The 13473-nt window shown below is 39.2% G+C and overlaps 1 protein-coding gene across 7 annotated transcripts in view; it reads right to left on the reverse strand.

Annotated features, from left to right (window-relative positions):
- Window positions 1-12795, reverse strand: part of furinb (furin (paired basic amino acid cleaving enzyme) b) — a 66431-nt gene extending 53636 nt beyond the window's left edge. For all 7 annotated transcript variants that reach the window (XR_013299582.1, XR_013299583.1, XR_013299581.1 and 4 more), the window contains exons 1-2: window positions 12125-12795; window positions 9475-9746 (exon numbers count right to left, since the gene is read on the reverse strand). Coding sequence is in view for 2 of the 7 variants with exons in the window: in XM_077596107.1 (XP_077452233.1) it covers window positions 9475-9648 (174 nt within the window). In the remaining 5 variants the exon portion in view is untranslated. The remainder of the gene's footprint in view (window positions 1-9474; window positions 9747-12124) is intronic.
- Window positions 12796-13473: the final 678 nt, after the last annotated feature.

Genomic DNA, 13473 nt, shown 5'->3' on the forward strand with positions numbered 1-13473 from the left:
TCAAATTTGATAGTTGTGATGGTGTCCTCAGGCTAACCAGCCATACAATTCCATTTTAGGTTCGTCCAACCACAGGATATATTTAGAATTAAGGCTTTGAGACTGGTGAGGATTTGTAAACTGAAAGCTAGATTTTTTCCCGGCTCCCTTTGGAGTTTGTACTAATGTTTTTTTTCTAGCAGTGTAGCCTTTCAGGCAGTGTTTGTACAGTGCTCGTTTCATTGTTGATAAGCTTACCAGCTCCAGTCAACATCTTCACAAAGTCATATACCTTTGCTCTTGGTTTTACTGATTAGCCACATTTAAATTCACAGTTTGTTTTCTTCTGTGTAATATGGAACACATGTTCTCCATGGCCATTCATATGGTGTTTATACTTGTGTCTAATTGTTTGAACAGATGGACCTGACACTTCAGACCTCTGGAATTTATAGAGGAAAAAAGCCTGGAAAATGCACCTAAAAGGACCTGAAGTCAAGTGGGGTTATGGGAGATTGTGGAACCTGTAGTAACTCAGTGGAAGAGAAACATGGGGGAGATGATAGTGGGCATGAGCCAAGATGATTAAAGTGTAAAGAAAAGCTGAGGCACTTCCATGGGAGTGTTAAAGCCCATTTTTTTTCCGCTTTTCGAGCAGAAAACAACTACCGCATTGCATCACGTGACTACAACATATTGTGCTGCACAGAACCCCTGCGTACCCTGTGAAAAAATTACCTATATATAACTATATAATATATGGATATGTGGGTGAGTACTCCATGTGCATTCATTATAACAAAAATTAATACAACAAAAAATGCAGTCGTTTTTTAATTTAAAGTAAAAACGACAACTGTAATTGAACTGAAAACTCTAGCCTCTGGTATACTACTGGGTTGTACACAAGTATAAAGACAATCTGCGCATGGGATTTCATCAGCTTGGCCATTGTGGCCTGGCCTGGGAACTAGCCCAGATAAGTACCTAACTTGAGTTTTAGCATTGTTCCATGGTGTAGTAATTAAATGCGTTTACAACTTTTCATTCCACATTTTTTCCAAGTTCAGACAAGAACAATCACATTGAAGTAAATGTAATCAAATACGATCCCCATCACCATAAATAATGTTATGTACAATAAAGTACACTGGTTAAACTACTCTACTCGTTCATGTCATTTTTTCATGCTATATTTAGAGAGTTTTAAACTTTAAAATTTGGATAAAGCTGCTCATGCTGCACTGCACACTGACTGTGTGCACAAAAGATTCACGAGAAAGAAATGGGAACAAACACCCTGACTACTGCAGAGTCTCAGCTGCATTCGTTCCGCATAGGATAGTTGCTTTATTGAAACTGAAGATGAGCTGGGTTTCAATAGGAACAGCGTGTGCATGTGTATAACAGAGAATAACAATAGTAGCACACCAACAGCATCGTATAAATGAGAAAAGCCCAAGGCGACATAAAGTTACTGTTTATATATATATTTTTTACATATTGTAATGTATAATGTGACAGATAAATCATCAGATGTTGAATATGTTGCACACATCAGAGAATAGGGCGGCCCGGCAAATGAGTGGTTAGTGCGTCAGTCTCGCAGTGGGGACCAGGGTTCAAATCCAGGTCGGTGGAGTGTGCATGTTCTCCACGGGCCTGCGTGGGTTTTCTCCGGGTACTCCAGTTCCCTCCCATATTCCAAAGACATGCATGGTAGGCTGATTGGACACTCTAAATTGCCCCTAGGTATGAGTGTGAGCGAGCATGTTTGTCCGTCTCCTTGTGCCATGCGATCGGCTGGCCACCGATTGAGGGTGTCCCCCGCCTCTAGCACCCGGAGTCAGCTGGGATAGGCTCCAGCACCCCCCGCAACCCAAATGAGGATAAACTGGTTCAGAAAATGACAGAAATAACAGAAGTATTGTTTTGTTCGTTTTTGCCTGGATATGACAATTAGATTGCTAACGCAAAGTATTTGTCCACCAAAAAAATCTATTTGTCTGCATAGTTTCCCCACTATGATGTTTGAGGCCACCAAAAATGAAAATACCAGTCAACACAAATAAATAAATAAAAAATACATTTTTAAAAGTTCCATACCGAATAATTGAAAGGGCAACGCTAGACAGCAACCAGTGAAAGATATTAATATAACTGGTAATGAGTTTTGTGTGTATGTATGTGTACAATAGACATTGTAGTGAAAGCATTTTGTATCTGTAAAATGTCTTTGAATGTACATTGTGAAAACCAGATGCACCCCAAGGTGTTTATGTTGCATTATTCATTCACTCCATACTAGGTGGCAATGCGCCGCTATTTTAACTAAAGCTGCCCTGGGGCAGACTAGCAGAAGCGAGGAAGACAACAGTCTTTCCAACAGTCTTTCTCACCACTACCATCACTACTCTTACGCTACTTTTATACACCTTATAAGACTTAACTATATAGCAGGAGTCCGCAAACCGATCCTCATGGGCTGCTGTGTGTCCAGTTTTTTTTTCAAACCGACCCATCACAGACAGTTCAACCCATCATATTTCTACCAAAACATGCAGCACCTGACTCTAATTAACACAAAAGATCTGAAAATGTATCCTCTTGCTTGGTGGAAATATAATCCTGGACCCACTAAGGCCCTTTGTTGAATAGTTTGCAGATCCTTGCTCTATACAAAAGGTTTACACAAGGTTGGTTTGTCATTATGTTCATTATTGTTATCATCATCATCATCATCATAATTTCACATTTCTATGTTTTTGGTTTTGGCAACAATGGAGTTTTTTCTTTCCTTTGTATGGATCTGTCACACTACACAGAAATTTTTGGGATTTTCTTTTAACAATGTTTTTCTTCATGCCATTCTTCCATAAATGCCAGATTTGTGTAGTGCATGACTAATAGTTGTCCTGTGGACAGATTCAGCCACCTGAGCTGTGAATCCCTGCAGTTCACCTAACATCACCATGGGCTTGCATCTTTGATCAGTTGACCATGTCTTGGTAAGGTTTTAGTCGTGCCATACACTTCATTTCCAGATTATGGATTTAGCCGTTATCTGTGAGATGTTTTAAGTTCTTATTTTTCTCTGTTTGCTCCATCATTATTCTCTTACCAAAAGCACCCCAGCCATCTCAGAACAGCAGAATTTGTACTGTATTGCACACAGTTGGGCTCTAATTAGTCATTAGGTCGACATTCGTTGATTCAGCAACCATCAGACAACTACTGAAGACACAAAATGGGGCTACTTTTGCACAGAACACTTTATATATTTGTAAAAAATAAATACAAATAAATACAAAATTGTATTGTATTTCAGCTAATTTGCAATAAAATATGTGTTCTGGTTGTAACATGACACAATGTGGAATGGTCCATGGTCATGAATACTGTGCAAGCCACTGTAGTTTTTAATTGCACTGTGCACTTTGCAGGAACATACTATACCTGAAAATTTAGTTTCCCTAACCAACAAGTGTCTCTCATTTTCTGAACCGCTTTATCCTCACGAGGGTCGCAGGGAGTGCTGGAGCCTAACCCGGATGACTTCGGGCCAGAGCCAGGGGACAGCCTGAATTGGTGGCCAGCCAATCGCAAGGCACAAGGAGACAAACAACATGCTCCCACTCATACCTAGGGGCAATTTAGAATGTCCAATCAGCATACCGTGCATGACTTTGGAATGTGGGAGGAAACCGCAACCCCCGGAGAAAACCCACGCAGACCTAGGGAGAACATGAAAACTCCACAAAGATGGATCAACCTGGATTTGAACCCAGGTCTCACACTGTGAGGCCAATGCGCTAACCACTCAGCCGCTGGGCTGCCCTCCAACAAGAGTTGCTTCCTGAATTAACTTCAAAAGGTGGAAATATGGTAATCACGAGAATGATTGTGTGGTGTCCTCAACAATCCTTAAAGTGTCTACTAATACATTAACAACCACCACTCTTCAAAAAAGCAACCATGTAAAAAACAAACAGAGAACAAACCAGGGCTAATAGGATATACTGCTTATCTTCACCTACAAAGGTTATTTGAATTTATTTTCGTTTGGCTTCAATACCACGTATAAAAGACAGATAATTGACAAAGAACAACCAACTGTTAAGATAAAAATGACAGACATGATGGCCATCTGAAACTAATTTGTCCTTTTGTGTCCTTCTGTATGGTTCGATAAGGAAGACATAAAACAGAAGTAGCCAGGCTCCAAAATATAAATAGAACCAACTAGACATTTATTCTAGAATTTTAAAAGCTACCCAGGATAAAAAGTATAAAGCATGAATATATCAAATTGAAAATAACACTTTGAAATTGCTAGACTATCAAATATATTTAGATAAACAACAGCGATAACATTTTTTTTTGGTAATGAAACCTCCTCTGCCAAAGTGCATTTTTATGCATTTCTAATTCCATATTGTGGAAAAAAGGAGAATATTATTAGTGCTATTTCCATCTTTTTAACTCTAACCAATAGCACATTTTCACCTCTTTTTATCTTCTATAGCTCTGCTATATATGTCTGGAACTTCACATAGTATCTCAAAAACAACAAAACAAGCTGTGTTACTTAGGAACATTAATTTGCTATAAATAGTAAAAATAAAAGCAGATGTGGACTATAAAGTTGAGAAACCACGCTGCACCAGAATGTTTACCCTATCATACAATGTCCACAGGTAAATGACTGAGAATTGGATGTTACATTATTCTGGCTCAAGGTCAAAAGTCAATTAGGGCCAAAATTCATTGAACACGCTTCATATCACCACCATCTGGTTGTGTGTGCTTGCCTCAAGCTGCAGCTTCTTTTAAAAGCACAAATTTGCAGCAGTCTCCTGTGGTAACTGCATTAAAATTGTCAGATAATGATCGCCGTTGAAGCAAATCCATATAATTGTAGTATTTCTGTAGACAGACAAGGGGGCCAACTACGAATTCGGATTTAAATGAATTCATTAAACCAGACAGCACAAAGAGGGAGAGCGAGAGAGCAAGAGAAAAAAAAGAGAAAAACCTAGTGATACAGTATCTCTACAATTTTTTTAAATGATATCTTTTGACCCGACAACACGGAAGAAAAGGCACTTTAATACAAGAAGAAGAGCTTGTTGAGCTTAGATAATAACAGAAACTGATTATATTTTAAAAAAAAAACCTCAAAGCGCAGCAATGAATGTGAAAAAATGCTGCCAATAAATGTAAGTTGCGGGGAAGTGTGGAATCAATTGTCGCTTGGTGGCATTATGCTTTTGAGCGTGAATGGTTGTCTGTTTCTCTGTATGGCTAACTGGCGACCTTTCTAGGATGTAGTCAGCCTTTTGCCCCAAGTCAGCTAGGATAGGCTCCAGCAACCCCTACGTGGATGCGCTGTACGAATGACGAATGAATGTTTATATAAACCATACATCCACACACTAACTGTATTACTGATTTTCAAAGAATACATACAGACTGTAATTAGAAATTGCTCCATTGTCCTGTATAGCTATAGATTTAAGAAAGGAAAGCAAACATAGAAGTATTATTATTTAAGCATCTGGCTGCGTAGAGCAGGTATTGGCATGCTGTACAGAATATACAAGTGCAGTGATTGAAAAGTAGGGGTTATGTGAGGAAGGGATTTAGAAGCTTGGGAAAATAACTGTAGAGGTCTTAGTCATTTTTCTGTCATGATAGAAAGGAATCGGGAGCTAGCTGATGGATGATATCATATAATGGGATTTCTTTCTCTAATGTGATTACGGGATCATCACAAAGCTTATTATTTATTCACTTCAGTGCCCAGTAATGCCCAAATGTGTATTTTTGCCAGTTATAATTCCGTTTATTTTGATGGACTAGCCTTGAGGGAGAGAATGTGTTCATTGCTATTTTTCGTATGTATGAGTTATTTTTCAAATCCCCACAATCTGCATTAGCTTGTTTTATTATCTCGCCAGTTTCCAAATTCAACTTCTAGACTCTTTTACTTTGAAAGAAAGGAAAACATTTGACAAACGTGATCAAAACGTGATCATAGCAACAGCACACGTGTACAGCATATAACACCTGAAACAGGTAAAAAGTAGGCATGAAAATAAGCACACTACATATAGTTTTTGTATCTTTGCAAGGTCTCTGGTTATTTCCATTTTCTGCCTGGGACTTTTTGGCTCCAGTAAAAAAAAAACCTCCATTATATGCGCATGCCACAGTGGGTTGTCAAGGCGTGAGAAACACCATTCCAACTCCTTGTTAACGGAAATTTAAAATCTGCCACCTATTAATTTCACCTGTTGTTGCTGCACATTGTGTATGCAACTAATTTACTGCCTCTCGTGTTATCCACTTGATTCTCATGGTCTCCTTGTGTATTTAATCTCCCTGTGTTTGTTCATTTCTTGTTGTGTTCTTATCAACATTAAACATATGTTCCCGTGCCTCAGCTCAAGCCTTCTTTCTGATTTTAGTAAGTTGTTTTTGATACCGGGTCATTTTTTTTCCCATCCTAAATTTTTGGTTCCACTTTTTTGGCAGGGGTTTCATTCAATTTCAAAACATTTTGATTTACCACCATCCTGCCAGGCCTCGCTATTCCCAGCACTTTTCCTTTTTCGATTTGCCCGTTTGCTGCTGCAGGTGACTCATGGTTGTTCTGGTGCCAGACAGGCCGGTCTGAGAATTTCAGAAAAGGCCCTAGTGCAGGGGTGGCCAAACCGGTCCTCGAGGGCCGGTGTGGGTGCAGGTTTTTGTTCCAACCGATCCAGCACAGACACTTTGACCAATGAGATTTCTGCAGAAAACAAGAAGCACCTGACTGCAATCCAATGATTGCACTTGTAGGACACCCGATTGGTGAAAAGGTGTCATCTTGATGGGTTGGAATGAAAACCCGCACCCACTGCGGCCCTTTGTGGAATAGTTTGGACACCCCTGCCCTAGTGCAATTCTTATGCACTACCATCTCTAGCATTTACAGATGGTCTGAAAATGAGAACAATTCCAGTGAGATGTAGTTCTGTGGGAGAAAAGGTCTTGTTGAAGGGGGAGGTCAGAGGAGAATGGTGAGCCTGTTTTAAGATGATAGAAAATGATAGAACGAACCTTGGGACTACAGCAAAAGAAAATCACAACGGGTGCCAAAAATATCAGCTAAGAACAGGAATCAGGCGCAACAATTTGCAGAGGCGCAACCAAATTGGGCGACAGAAGATTGGAAAAACTTTGCCTGGTCTAATGATTCTCATGTCTTGAACATGACATTATGTATTCTAGTTTCTTCAAAATAGCCAGACTTTACACTCTGATTTCTAATGTGTAGACTCTTAGCATCCTGTCAATGAACTTCAGGAGTTTTTCCACCTAAAATTGTTTTCCAACAGTCTTGAGTCTTCAGAGGTGTTTCTCGTTGGCCTTTCTGCCTTTACTCTGTGGTCAAGCTCAACCCCAAAAAATCTCGATTGGGTTCTGTTCTCGGTTGTCAGGTAATTTCCTATACCACTGCATTACTCTCCCTCTTGGTCAAATAGCCCATACACATTCTTCAGTTGTGTTTGGGGTCATTGCCTGTTGAAATTTGAATTATTGTTCAACTAAGTGCAAACTGAATGGGTTGGCATGTCGCTGGAGGATGCTTGGTAGCCATGCTGGTTCAGTGTGGCATCAATTTTTAATATATACCAAACATTCTCACCATCACACCTCCTCCTTTAAGCCTCTCAGTGGGAACCAGACAGGTGGATTCAATTTGTTGACCTTTGCTGCATCTCACAAAGATACAGAAGTTGGACCCAATGTATTCAGATTTAAACTCTTCAGGCCAAAGCACAGGACTTGCCTAATGTCCATTCCTTGTTTTTCTTGGCAAGAATAAATCTTGTATGCTTGTGGCATCTCCTTAGCAGCGTTTACCCAGCTGATAGTATTTGACCGTGAAGGTCTGATTAATCCAGCCTCCTCTTAAAAGTTAATTTAGTGATCAGTCTGATGTTAAGACCCTGTACTCATCTTCAGAAGCAGAGGTGACTCTTATTCTTCATTTCCTGAGCCGGTCCTGATGTGTGCCAGTTTCATAGTAGCGCTTGATGTTTTTGTTTTCCGTACAACTAACCTTCACTTTTTTAATGATGTTCCATGTTTTTCTTTAGTTAGATGATTGGCTCTGGTATGAATAATGAATATAATTTTTTAACAGTTGTCAAAAAGGGTGTTGGCTGTGTATTAACCTGACTTATGCACAATACAATGGATGAACAGATGGTCCCAAGCCCATTGATAAAGGAAGAAGCTCCACTCATTAAACCTGATAAGGCAGACCTATAAAGTGACTTGGAGTGACAAGTACCCATTGAAGCTAACCGAGAGATTTTTTTCCTGATAAATATTTCTTGGGTTTGCCAACTATACCTGGAATCCATCTAGGACGTTCACTCATGCTTTTTCACTCAGACTCAGGGTCACTGCCATTGGCTATTCTTTCTTTCTCAGCTATAATTGTTATATTTTCCACACATTAAATATTTCAGACATCTTTGTGTTTTGGCCCTGACTTAGCGCAAGAAGGTGAAAAGCATAACATCGATTGATCTCTTGCTGGCAAGGCAAAAGTAATGCTGGCAAGAAAATAACTACCCAGAAAACAAATTGCAAGCAGAAATCATAGTGTACACAGAACTTCAGGTCTATAAATACTGGTACATTGGCACAGCCTTCTTATCTTTTTGATTAATCAGGTAAAAGATGTAGGATTAGATTAGATTAAACTATTGATTTAACAAATTGGACACATTTTAAATTGATCAAAATTAATATGACAATTTAACATGAACTGTTCAATACTTTATTTGCAGTCCAAATTAATGCCTTAACCTTACTTACTCATTAAACCCACTTTCAATTTTATATTCCAACCAGTCACACGATAAAGACAGTCTCGACTACCGTATTTCAATGCATTACTCACCCCCTGCCAGAATCTTCCATTATGGTTTCAAATATACAGAGGCAAACCATTACAAAAATATTTTTTATTGTATGATTTCAATAGTTTTGGATCTGTGTGAGTCCTGCTCGTTTATTTTTGAATACTGTTTGACAAGGCTATCTTTTAGTCTGAAAAAACTCATGGTAGTGGAATTTTGAGTCACCATTTCAAATGGCACAATGTTTTCGCAAGCAAAGTGTACTTCAGTCACCTATTCACATGTTTTTATCCTTACTCAACTAGCCCATAGTCATCATCATAAATGAGGAAAAATAAAACTAGGGCTGGTTAAAAGTCTTCTGGACAAAAAAACAGCTAAGAGATGAATAAAAGCTGTTTCCATTCCGGACTATCCAATGAGAGAAAAGGAGTGATAAAAGAAGTGTATTGCGCAACACATTTTTTTGATGCAGTGTTCTAAGACAGATAGAGTGAATGTCATATCGAAAGTTATGATAATGAAGAACAGACATACAAGCACCCACAGATTCCGTTTTGTATGTCCAACTTACATTGCCATGGTTGATGAAACCGTGTTCCTTTGCGATGCGGTCAGCCTCCTCAGGGCCACCATTAATCTGGACAGCCCAAGTGTTGGTAAAGACCTCTGCAGTATCAATCCAATCCAGTTCTGCTGTCAGGACAAAGACTGTCCATATGTGCAGCAGTGCCACTTGGGCATCCATGAAAAGTAGAACACAGGGCAGTGTATATGTTGGTCTATCACTGCGTCACTGGCAAATTGGAGCTGCACTCCCTTGTGGCGATAAAGTAGAACAGTGGCCTAAAGATGACAGAACACAGAAAGTGCTATAATGACCAACATGTACTTCTGAACTGGGTGCCTCCCCTTCCTTTGGAATTACTCACACCAGACCCAAAAATAAACAGCACAGTCACAGTATTAATTAGGCCATTGTCAAAGGTAAATGGTAATGGAAAGTAGTATATACTTAAGAGCACTTTTAACCATGCCCAAAGCTCTTTACATGGACTCACACTCACAATTCATAAATCGACTGCAAACATCAAGCAAAACAGACATTATTAGAAAGGGCAGGCAATCTTGGATACTCGCATTTGGTCGACTAAAATAGTAGCGGCATTATTAAAATGTCCCCATGTCAGGTTGCCATTTCCAGGAAATTAAATTAAATGCATTACTTAAATAAAATGATTTTATCAGAAAAGGTTATTTCCATTGGGATGTCCATGATAAAGGTATGTTTATGTCTACTCCTTGAAGTTCGACTACATTGCTTTATTATAGCAGTATGTTTGCTCTAATTATAGCTGGGATTTTAACCTCTCACAACTTAGAGCTATGAACTCTATATATTTTCAGATTTGTAGGTTAACAAAATTGACACAATTATTCTAAAAATGACAACATTAAAATGTGTTTGATGCACTGTACCTGCATCTTGTCATGTAATGTAGTTCATTTAAAATTAATTCCTTGTGATAGGTGGATTTGCTTATGCGTTTGGCACCGATCCCATTAGTAATATTTTACCCAGGGTACACTTCAAATCAGCTCTGGAAAATATTCCCCAAGTAGTATTTGGACATTATTAGTTGATTCACTAAGAACACATGAACACCAGTACACACACCACTTTTACCTCACCAAAAGTAGTAGGTTTGCAAACGTATACAGGGTGTCCATTTATTATTGGAGGATTCAGTTGGAATTGGCCAATTGATTACTAGAGCTCCATCAATTATTTACTTTCCCAATTTCATTAACAGCCAGGAAAACAATGCAGGCAAAATGTAACTTTCTGGCTTGGGTGGTGTAAGTAGGTATTGTAACATAACCAGCACTTCAGTTCTATTTTCGGCTGCACCCAAGCCAAATCAACACCCACAATGTGCTTTGGGGTGCCCTCTAAAAGAAGGCACAGCAGTATACTGCAGTGAATGTGAAGGACCTTGATAGGTGGGCTTCTATTCATGAGAGCAGATGGAGCTTTAGTTGACAGGGGAAAATGTGTTAGTGTTGTCCTCAGTCAGGCCACACAGCAGGAAAATAGGTTTTATCAGTAAAGGACTGGAAACTGAGTGACACCATGAAGGCAGGATAGCTATTCACCAGATCCATATTTCCTCTTACTGCCTATGACAGTGGAAACTCCAGATATAAACAGTCTAGTCTCTAGTAGAACCATTAATATACAAGATCCTACTTTGAGCCCCACTGAAATGTTTTCCATTCTCATCTCATCTCATTTTCTGAACCGCTTTATGCTCATTAGGGTCGGGGGTGCTGGAGCCTATCCCAGCTGATTCCGGGCAGGGGGACACCCTGTATTGGTGGCCAGCCAATCGCAGGTTTTCTAACACTATTCACAAACTCCTTTTGAGTGACTACCTAACTAACAAAATTTAGTTTTCTGCATTTTTATTGTTTTATTCCACTACTAAATACTGTTTCCAAAAAGAAACTGATGGACATGGCTAAAACCTTTAGCCCTAACCTTGTGAATAAACATTACAGTAAAAATAAAACAAAATGTCCACTATATATGAATACTGAACCATGCTTAATGAATATGTACAGAGTGCAATATAAAGTGGGTGTTGTACACAAAAATGGGATGAAAGTATTTTTATTATATAATTCAACTTGGTGAGTTTAACACTTAAGAGTCTGAATAGAGAATGCAGAAACTTGAAATCATGTTTTGTGTAATTAATTTGACCTTCATCCCTTGCCCTCCTCACCATCATGACGCCATATCAACATTCCCAGCTAAGATTTTAATAGCTAGTACCCAAGATATTTTATAAAAACATCTCCAGATTATAGGATGCTGTCATCGATTTTATTACTGTCATTTGTTCATCATCATTTATTGGCCTGGACCTCACTTTCTTTTGAAAGAAAATTGGATAAGATTAATTAGGATTTTGGGAGGTTGGGAAATTCAATTTTACATGACTTTACTGAAAATCTATTCCCACGTCACCCAGAAAATGATAATCAAGGTGTGGATAGTAATGAGACAAGAATTGTTAAAGCACTGGCCACACCTAAGAAAAGGGAGACCGGAATTAGCAAATAGAACTATGAATGTCATAATAACTGACGAGGTTATTTATTGAAAAACACCATCATATTTACTATTTAATTCATAATCAAGAGCAAATGAGTCTTACCAGAAACAAACTTCAGAGGGGAGGCACTATGGATGAGAGCTGGTCTGGTCCATTGTGGTGCCCAGTCAAGTCCCTTGAAAGAAAGAGGTCCACATCGCTCGGAAACGAGACTGGAAACGAATTCACCTGACTGGGAAGACTGGGGGGAGCTTATCAACAGCTCTGGCACGGACTTTAGGCTAAAATAGAAGTGATCTTGCTGCTAACGCCAGGTGGAAAATACATTTTACTCGTAGTTTAAACAAGAATATAAATCCACTCGAACCCTAGCACGCCAAAATCCAAGACGGCATCCTCCTCATCCCTTTTCCAGGCGGGCTGGGACTCCTTGACTCGCCACTTGCCCTTTAACTTCACATGTAGATCGGACGCTCAAAACGCTATCCGCCCCCTGGCACGACATCTAAAGCCGTTTATCATCATCCACGACCAAGTTGCCAACAGCGGCATGATTTGAATTGTTCTACCTTTTGAAAAAAAATTCCTTCTTCCACTAAATGACGTTTTTTTTGTTTGTCACATTCAATTCTAGACTGTTTGCTAACAAGATCTCCACATACCGGTACATTAAATAGCGATCAAAAGCGAGAACGAGGCGGGCTCGTGGAAAGAGGCGAGCGCCCTGGCGACCGGCTTGATGACAACAAACCTGCTCCTTTGTCCAGGAAATACGTCACGCTAAAGTGTGAGCGACTCAAGCGCGTGTTACCGTAATTCATGTAGCCCTAATCGTATTGAGGGCGGCACTACTGTTTAATAGATGCAATTCAATCTTGTGATGCGTCTTAATTGGTTGTATGTTGACACGTGCTTTCTATGAAAATGCAAACTACAAAAATCAATAATAAAAAAATAGGAAACTAATGCAAATTATTATTAATGTTCCTCAGAGTATATTTTCAGGCGACTGAATATTTATACAATATATATTATATATGGGTTCAAATCCAGGCCGGTCCACCTGTGTGGAGTTTGCATGTTCTCCCCGGGCCTGTGTGGGTTTTCTCCGGGTACTCCGGTTTCTTCCCACATTCCAAAGACATGCATAGTAGGCGGATTGGACACTATAAATTGTCCCTAAGTATGAGTGTGAGCGTGCATGTTTGTCCGTCTCTTTGTGCCATGCGGTCGGCTGGCCACTAATTCAAACTTTAAATTTCATTATATTTGTATAATGACTATAAAAGCATTCAATTCAAGTCCATAATTAATAATGATAACAATTTAATAGATGGCAGTATAAACAAACATTACTATAATTGCAAAAACCAGCAAGCAACAAAATAACAAAAAACAAGAATTCACGCTTATTTGTACAGCTGTGTGATAGCGACATCTTGTGGATTTAT

The sequence above is a fragment of the Stigmatopora argus genome, chromosome 3 (assembly GCF_051989625.1).
Source record: "Stigmatopora argus isolate UIUO_Sarg chromosome 3, RoL_Sarg_1.0, whole genome shotgun sequence".
Lineage (NCBI taxonomy): Eukaryota > Metazoa > Chordata > Actinopteri > Syngnathiformes > Syngnathidae > Stigmatopora > Stigmatopora argus.